Below are 9,493 nucleotides of genomic sequence, written 5' to 3'. Positions count from 1 at the left end.
AAGGGTATTGCTGGTGCCTGTCCGCTTAGAAGTGCTAAGAGTTCAGATGGAATTTGGTTATTTTCGGATGTTTACGAGGTTCAAATACTTTGAACAGTAAACTTGTGGTGCGAGTAAAATTGAAAAGCAAACCTTATTTAGAAGGTTTCAAAATTATTTATATTTGCACACCCCTAAATAGCCGCCGCGGTGGCTCAGTGGTTATGGCGTTCAGTTGCCGACCTGAAAGATGCGGGTTCAATCCTGGCCGCAGCGGTCGAATTTTGATGGAGGTGAAATTCTAGAGGCCATGTACTGTGCGTTGTTGGTGCACGTTAAAGAACTCCAGGCGGTTGAAATTTTCGAAGCTCTTCACTACGCGTCCCTCATAGCCCGAGTAGTTTTGGGACGTTAAACCACCATAAACAAAGCACACCCCTAAATTCAAAATGCTTGGTGTATATTTTCTTGAAAGCCACATTTCACAGGCACTGCCATATTTATTCAAAGACCCGTGTCTCAACTCTTTGGACAAGGCAGTTTCCCTATTCATTCACGGTATTCTGTTCAGTGTGGGTTACTTCAACAAATTTAGGCAGGGGAGTCAACACTTATTCGGAGTGGCACGGGTCTTGGACCCAACATAAGGTATCCGAGACTCCCAGTGCTGGAATGTACAGACTGCATGCATCCGAAGCAGGCAGCCATTTTTATTCTTGTCAGTGATGGTTGGAACATTTCTTCTCTGTTGTCTTGAGAATTTCGCTGTGATCTTTGTTAAAAATCATTAACATGTTTTCTAAAACCAGAGACTGAGAGAAATAAAAAGTTGGCAGCACTGCACAAAGGCTGCAAGAAAAAGGGGAAACCCATGCCCCCATACCACGATTCAGTCCATAGCTGGCCCAGTTAGCTTCAAGGCTACACAATGGTAAACACTGCAAGGTTTCCATCAGGCAACATTCATGACTAAAGAAAGCTTCCATCCTCCCCAAACCCAAATCAGCTCTAAGCAGTTTACAGTACCATCGAGCACACTCGAGCGTGGGGTTCGCTTGTTTCGAGTCTGTGTCATAAATTGAGCAAAAAATCACCTTTAAAAATGATTTCTCCCCATTTTATAAAATGACGTGCAAAACAGGATGCCAGCTGCTTTCTCTCTTCTGCCAGTGCTTGAATCACTAGAGTCCCTCTCCGATGAAGCCAGACTTCAAGCACGGAGGGGGCGGGGGTTGAGTCATTTTCTTTGCGAAAACTACTACAAAGCCAGTTTTTATATGAAAGTCTAAGAAATGAATTGCACAAATAATGCAGCCCCCCCCCCCCCACCCTCCGTCATCCCTCAGTATATTTAAATTAAATAAAGCACTCTCAACCAAAACTTGTGTCAACATGGAACTGTTTATTATGCTGCAACAATTGTATATTACAAAATGTGCAGACAGGCCTTGACAGACATACAAAACAGAAACACATCCAGAAAGTTGTTTGCTTTCAGGAGCCCTTTGGTGCACTTTTTACTATGCATTGTGTTGGTTTATAATCTCAATGTCGCTGTTTGAGAGAACACTGACCAAGAGCAGTGGCAAGAGGTGTTCACTTTTTCTAGCTTTGCTTTGCTTTTCATCGCTTGTTGTGTCTCCAATGCTGGCCAAGACCTGGTGCATTGCCAATTTTCTGGGTGAGAGATGGAGCAGCGAAAGACTGCCACAGAAGGAGTGCCCCATTCACAGGGGATGCTGCCAGTTGTTTCATGCTGACAACCATGGGGCACAGTGAGACAGTAATTAATATGAATCACAGTGAAAAATTTAACAATCTCCCGCTGAACCTCGGTGCAGAGACTGCAGCATCTTTGACAAGCTAGCTGATGCCATCTGCAGGGCCGTCTTTTCTTCCTGCAGAAAAAGAAAGTGAGAAATAAAAAAGTCAGTTGAAAACAAAACACGCAGCATAATGTTTGTACACTCATAATAAGGGAGCAATTACTCTCTGGCATCCACCCAAGCACAGCCTTACGGCTACAAAGGAAAGCTACACAGCTTTCTAGAGACCACTCCTGGCTAGGAAAAAGATAAGGGAACGAGTTGCCGTGAATCGAAGGTTATTCGTAAGTGGCAAAGAGGACAGGTACCCTCCAAACAAGGGATGCCTGGGGAAAAGTACACTGAGGCAGGCATCAAGCAATACGGGTGGTAAAGCATCACGCTAGAAAAAAGAAAAGGAAACGTCTGCTGTACTTCGGAAAAATGGCTCCGGCTAAAATCAGCGTGTGGCATCTGTGGTGCAATGCGAAGCTTAGCTCTAATGATCGGTAAAAAGAAAAAGTTGGCGTCGGGAGCACGTCTGATAAGGGAGTGATTACGCATTGACATCCACCCGAGCGCAGCCATACAGCTACAAAGAAAAGCAATACAGCTTTCTCAGAAACTTCGTAGTTAAAGAAAAATTCATCCTGGTCCGGGGTTCGAACCCGGGACCATCGCTTCATCGGAGCAGTCGCTCTACCAACCGAGCTATCTGGGACGGCAAGCTTATTGTTGGGCGAGAGCGAATTGAACAATAACTCGAAATGGGAACAGTGGTGGTCAAATGTTTATGGGAATCCCCCAGGGGGGGTAGATTTGTAATAAGGGAGTAATTACTCATAGGCATCCACCCAAGCAGGCTAGAAAGGAAAGCTATACAGACGACCAGTCATTGTTAACAGCGTACCTGGCACTACAAATGCACTAGTGGCGCGAGGCTGAAGACGTGCTAGATCACCTGCATCAGTGGCTGGGTGGGCAAAAGTGCTTGCGCGGGCTAAGCAAGTCACAACAATGGAAAAAAAAAAGATCAATAAAGTTCTGATTTCTGACCTTGTTCATGATGTCAGTCCTGCTGCCAGCATGAACCAGCATTTTGGCTACGTCCACCCGCTCTTCTTCGCACGCCAGGTGCCTGAAACAATGGCAGACAAAGTGAGCAAACACTGCTTTTCCCTACTGGCAAGTGTAGCCAATGTTACTATTACTTTTCTCATTGTGTTTCCTGTTGTGGAATTCAGTTTTCTCAAGGGCACAGAACCACCACTTCCAATTACACCTCCCAGCTTGTGTTTCAGTTTTCTGGCACCGATTTTGACTGAAAAGCATATTGTCACATATTGGTGATGGCAGTTTAGGCAATGAGGAATATGGCGAAAAGTTCTAGAACAAACATTGTTATTGGGCTGACCAACGCCCACAATGGACTGAATGACTCGACGGCGGCGAAAGCAACAAGCGTGCTCGGCAGTCGTTCTGCCTGCAGTTCTTGGCGTTCTCAATTCAAAGCTGGCAAAAAAACCTTCGAGATAAGGGACTAAGAGCAACTACAATCTGGAAAAATGTGTAAGCAGTTGTTCGTGGCCATGATCAATCGAGATAAGTCTGGTCATATCTCGCGTCACAAACAAAATGATAAAGCCGCCTGTAAGGGAAACAAAGTTATATTTAAGTGTGAATGAATGGCAATATTTATATCTTGCTTAGAAGAGTAACACACGTCTAGCAAGGAGAGACTGCACGTAGTTTGCATGCTGTTAATTTTCCGCGATAAAAGTTAAACTGGGTAAGGGGATTCAAGCTGCTATTTTACGCATCCAAAATGCAGTGCTGACTCACTGTCTCGTCCTCATAAAAACTGCTATGTGGTGCTGCTGCAGTGCCTGCCTTCATACATAATGATGCGGTGTTGGTTGGACAAAAAAATACAGCAACCACTACAGTATTACAGAAAGTACCAGGAAAGACAACCACATGCCACAGGCAGGAGTCGAACCCAGGATCTCCGCACGTCCAGTGCGATGTTCTACCTGCTGAGTTACAGCGGTGGCTGCCTCGCCTTCTATTTCACAGACATTTCACAGAAGTTAACCAAAGTGGCCGGCAGCTGGCACGAGACAGAGGTAACCAAAGAGATATGGGAGAGGACTTTGTCAAGCAGTCGTTGTAGTTAGTTTTTCCAAAAGGCGGATTGTAAGGAGTGCAGCGAAGTTTACTGGTGATGGGTGATGCCACCAAGGACTGGTATTATAACTCCCTAAAAGAGCTGGCTGACTGGCTGAAGAAGTTGAAGTGGTTGTTGCAACCAGATTCAGCACCAACTGTGGTCGGGACATCTGTGTTCATTTCACGTAGCAGTTTCAGAAAGCCTGCTGCTTGCTGCAGGCAACTAAACGCAGCATTGGCGTTGAGCAGCAGCAGTGGTCCCAAAAAGTCCCAGATGACGTCACCGTGGTACCAAAGAAAAGTAACATTTCTTCCGAAGGTGCAAGGAGCCGAGCCCAGGACTTTCAGATTGCAAGGAGAGCTCGCAACTCATAGGCCACAAAACCGCGTTGCTTCTTGGGAAACAAAGGAGAACCTAGTAGATGTGTTGCCTTGCGACTATGCCAATAGGCGTGTCATTAGAAAAGAAGGGAAAATAAAAAGGAAATAAAACAAAAACAATGACTACACATTTAAAGTACGTAAGTAGTCTCAAGTGCACTCCGTAAATTTTTTTTTCCTAGGAACAGGACACGCTCAAAAACCAAATGATGTGTCCAGGTCAAAGGTGTCTGGAAACACTATTGCATCAATTATGAAAAAAAAAAATGCGGGCCTTGCTTTTGGCTGCTGCTCCTGTAGTTTCTCAATGTTTCCTAGAGGGAAAAAAGGGAGCTGCTTTCCATGCAAGTGCTTCGTCCATCATAGGAATGCTGGGAAGCATACACTTCGCATTTGGCTTGGCTAATGTTGGGCTGAAGACGGATTCTGCTGCAGGATCGCAGCTGCACCACAACATTCTCCACTGTGCACAAGTCAAATTGTTCTACTACTGCGTTTTTCACTTCTTTAATAAACCTACCAGCAGGAAAATTTTGGTATTAGGCTCGTATTGGCAATTCTCAGGAAATCAGCACCGCGAACTAGTCTGCGAAGGATCAGTGGGCACGGAACCATGTCGTTTACTCCATTGCTTAAGTAGTTCGCCAACACACTCAGATGTTGTTGTCAGGGTTTTGCCGTAAAAACACCTTGGAAGCATTGTTACACAGACACTTCCACAATATAGAAGAGCCACTTAACGCTACTGCACGAGTTTTCTAACGCCAGAAATACGCAGAGAACATGGGAGCAGGAAGTTTCCTCGCTGTAGCGGAATGCTTGCACATGACAGCACAGTTGTTTTCAAGCACAGAGCCTATATTTTTATAGTTGATTTGCTTGGTCTAGAAGGATTTATATGTAACTACATGGTACTATTTGTTAATGAAGATCACTCAGCACATGACTGACAGGCACATTCGAAGCACAATGTTTTTTCAGCACGACTGTTTCTATAATGGGGGGACTTATCACGGCTTACACGTACAGCGATATGGTATTTTGTTATCCACGAAAAGCAGGAGCGATGTAACTTCCTTGTTTGAATTTCAGTTCACTTTTTGCACTTTGTTATTGCCCTATGCTCTCACTGTCGTGGAATCATTCAGTCAGATGGGTGGATGGTATGAATCGAATACTACAATCTGATGAAAAAAAAAAACTGTATAGTAATGCAACGCACGTTCATTACGTGCAGTGCTTAGGAACTGAGAGCACAAGGTGCGGAACTTCTCCGAGAAAACATCGCACCCAAAAAGGCGACCCCACCGTTCTCACTTTCCACCCGCACACGACCAGAAATCCAAATTAACATTTAAAGCAGCACATGGTTGATAAAATTTATGCACACAAAAAAGGCAAAAGAGCGCAAATTTATCAGTTAGAACTCAACAAACAGCAGTGTTGCAAACTTTTCTTGCTTGTTTTCTGCGCAAGCGGCATTTATATCGCTGGGGCCTGCTCACTTTTAGTGATAAATGCATAAAATCGGTTCTAGTCTTGCATTTGCTTGTTGTTGAAGAGCCTTCAATGTTTATCGTCGATACCGCCGATTTTTAATTCTCTCCAAAGCACGCGTCGACCACTTACTGTCCTGCACTCACGCTGGCCCCCGGTTTTCAAACGTCAGGCAGCAAATTTCTCCTCGTGTCTCGTTAATTACTCTACACACACGAAAAACTAAAGGCAGGCTCATACAAGGCTGCCGCCATCCGTGAACAAGCGCAAGTTTATTATGAAATTTTAAAACAAGCGCAGTTACATATAGGCTGACCAAGGGAGAAGTTATTCGTAACGCCGTCAGGTTGTATCAATTGAGCCCCCCCCCCCCCCCCCCCCCCCCTTCTTCTTGGCCATGAAAATTGCCAACAGAAATTAGCAAAGCTGCCTTTGAGGCTTGCCCCAAGAAAGAAGTACTGTTGCAACTAAGTCCCAGTTTTCCTCAAAGCACTAGCCAAGCTAAATCCGAAGCATGCACTTTAAGGCATTCCCGAACCTACTCACGGTGAATCAACAAATGCAGCAACCGTTTTCTGTCTATGCAGTTTCGAAGAGCTCTGTGTTGCAAAGAAGTCGACTCACAGAGGTGTGTTGCCTGCTCGGTCGGTGCGGTTGATGTCGAGCTTGTTCCGGTAGCCATCGAGAAAGAGCCGGACGATGGGATACCTCCCCAGCGATGCGGCCCGATGCAGAGGGGTACTTCCGTACGAGTCCTGGGCATTAATGTCAGCATGATGCTCCAGAAGAAGCCGGGCAACCTGCATTGCAACATGAACAGAAATGTGAGTTGTACATGACTCAACAAACGATGCACTGCTGGCTTCTTCTGGCACTGCTTTCTATTCTAGAAAATTTGCACTTCCAAGTTTTATGATCCTTTTCAAAATCGCTGGTTCACCTGCCATGCAATGGCATGTACAAAAAGCTCCCAAACATTTTATTTTGACTTGGTGAAGTGATGGCGACGTCTGTACCCTGCAATTTCGACTGGTCAATAGAAAATAATACAAAGGGACAATTTGCTGTTTCAGCTAGTCAGTATATGCAGCCAAGGATCGAAGTTTGCAGAGATTAAAGTCTGATGGTTTGGTTTATGGGGTTTAACGTCCCAAAGTGACTCAGGCTAAAGCCTGTTTAACATGCAAGAAAAAATGGTAGCGAATCCTGCCGCCGCGGCAGAAGAACCTGTTTCGAGTTGTAGCTGCGATGAGTGGCGAGGTTCCAACAAGTTGGAAATTTTCGCTGCGACACGCTGCTCAATCGCTTGCATGTGAACCAGCCTTAAAGGGACACTGAGGAGAACTCTATCATTTTTTTTTTGTTAGCAAAATCTGACAGTTCGGCATTTCATGGCTTTGTTGCCGCTTGTCCGGGTGCGAAAGATGCATTTATTTCAAAGAAATTTGGATTCGAAGATGAAAAAGTTTTTCCCGCCGCTCTGATCCAAACTCAGGGAACTCTTATGACGCCACGGCAACTCTTATGACGTCTCAGAACGGAGTGACGTGATACGTGACGTAAACGCAGACTCAGTGATTTCTGACGGCTAGCAGTGCGGTGCGCAACCTTCCTTTGCCAGCCTCAGTCATTTGTGGCTTCCATGAAGTAAGGAAAATTCCTCCAAGGTGGCGCCTCTTGTCCTAGGAAGTCATCACGCTTGTACTTGCGAGATTGGCCTGTGGCGGCGACACCTGTATTTTGGTTCTTGCTATATTCTACATTACAAGAGCTTTGTTTTCAGTAAGAGTGGCGTTTTTGTGATCAGGAGCTGCTATTCTATCGATACAAGCCAACTTCAATTTCTCCTCAGTGTCACTTTAAGAGGGACACCGTAGTGAAGGGCTCCAGATAATTCCGACCATCTGGGGTTCTTTAACGTGCACTGACATCGCACTGTACACGGGTCTCTAGAATTTCGCCTCCGTCGAAATACGACAACAGCGGCCGAGATTGAGCCCGCATATTTAGGGTCAGCAGCCGAAGACCATAACCACTGAACCACCTTGGCGCCAGATCAAAGTCTGAATATGATCTCAAGTCATTGACAGTAAAAGCAGCAATACATGCCTCGAGGTGACCTTTGGATGCTGCATAGTGCAATGCAGTCTGGCCCATCTGGTTAGCAACGTCCACCTTTGCTCCTCTGTTCAGGAGAGCAGACACTATCTCAACATGGCCGACGGACGACGCAATCATGAGTGGTGTCCAGTTAGCCTGAAATAAAGCACACATGTGCTTGTTAAAAAGCCCACGTAAAGCTGTAACAGGGAACTAGAAACTAACAGTTGAGACAGTTGTGTGCTCTGGAAAAAACAAACTATGTGCAGCTTTTGTTTTGTGTGACAAGCGTGAAGAGTCTCAATGTTCTTGAAATTACTTTGCAAAACCTGCGGCAATTCCGTGAGAACTAATACAAACTGAAGCATCACTAAGCAGCCTGCACAGCAATTTTCAAATAAAAAAATCAGAAAAAAACCATAACCAGCTCCGTGAGCGTGAGAAATACACAGTGCAGGTGAAGTGGGCAGATGTCATAAAGACGCAAAAATAAATAAATTCATAAACAAAACGGGGTAAAGCGGTAGACCGTAACTATTCGCGAATTTATGGGAGGCAAACGCTAATGGATTATATCTGCAACCAAGTTCAACTGTTCCCAAGGAAACTTCTCTTGAGTAAGTACAGATCAGTGTGTACGAATATTCTGGAACACTGGCGTCATGAAAGAATTAAGGAAGATATTCTGCAGCTAAACCAGGCAGTTAGGATTCGGAATGTATACAACATAACATGAACGTGTGTGACTGCGCGTAGCACTACATTTGCTATCTGCAGGCACACGCTGCATGGTTCTGAATTCGGGCGTCCGAGTTACGAAGGCTCTCGCGGTCATTTACGTGCATGCAATGTCACGCGCTCGCAGATTCTGATAGCTATGCTTCCAGTTCGATGCAAATAAGTAACATGCCGCTCGGCTCATTAAGGTTACGTGCCGTACAGAACCGACAAGCTTCATGCTGGAAATTTGTTTCAGCCTCAACAGCAAAAAAAAATCCGCATAATTATACCTCGTCAACAGAGTCAACAGGGGAGCCCTGCTGCAGCAGAAAGTTGACGACATCGTTGCGCTTGCCCGAGATCGCCCAGTGCAGGGGAATGCGTCCTGCCTGTGAGACAAGAAATGCATATTTTGGTTTCACTACGTCGAAAATGCGACTCACAAATAAACAGCGGTTTTGGATATGTGCTCCGTCATCCATCGAAACGACGACCTCTCGCTCTGTCATTTCAGCGACATTACGTGTGCGTGCGTCAGTGACTACGAGCATGAGCTTACGTGATCTTTTTTGGTGAGCAGCGTCGCATCCGAACATAGCTGCTGCTTGAGCGCTTCAAATTTCCCCTCGTACGCCAGGTTACAGATCCAGCTATCAGACATGTTTAAATATTCGGTCGACGCACAACGCGATGTGACCAGCGCGCTAAAAAAGGGACGTAAGCGTAACACAATAAGTGCTGTTAAAACGCAACCTTAGTCAACTAATTTAATTTAAAAATTTCTGAAACTTTCATTAATTATTATTATTTTAGATTGTTATCAGATAATTTTAGTTGGAAGG

The 9,493-nt window shown here is 45.1% G+C and overlaps 1 protein-coding gene across 1 annotated transcript; it reads right to left on the bottom strand.

The window, feature by feature from the left end:
* Positions 1-1,358: 1,358 nt before the first annotated feature.
* On the bottom strand, positions 1,359-9,349 carry LOC144101875 (uncharacterized). The gene is made up of 6 exons (XM_077635096.1): positions 9,211-9,349; positions 8,942-9,040; positions 7,941-8,087; positions 6,456-6,631; positions 2,841-2,922; positions 1,359-1,877 (listed from the first exon to the last, which is right to left on the bottom strand). Exons 1-6 carry the CDS (start codon positions 9,310-9,312, stop codon positions 1,791-1,793), a joined length of 693 nt encoding a protein of 230 aa, XP_077491222.1. The 5' UTR covers positions 9,313-9,349; the 3' UTR covers positions 1,359-1,790.
* Positions 9,350-9,493: the final 144 nt, after the last annotated feature.

This window comes from Amblyomma americanum, chromosome 8 (assembly GCF_052857255.1).
Source record: "Amblyomma americanum isolate KBUSLIRL-KWMA chromosome 8, ASM5285725v1, whole genome shotgun sequence".
In the NCBI taxonomy this organism is placed as follows: domain Eukaryota; kingdom Metazoa; phylum Arthropoda; class Arachnida; order Ixodida; family Ixodidae; genus Amblyomma; species Amblyomma americanum.
The sequence above is the reverse complement of the archived record's forward strand: the minus strand, read 5'-3'. Positions and strand labels throughout refer to the sequence as shown.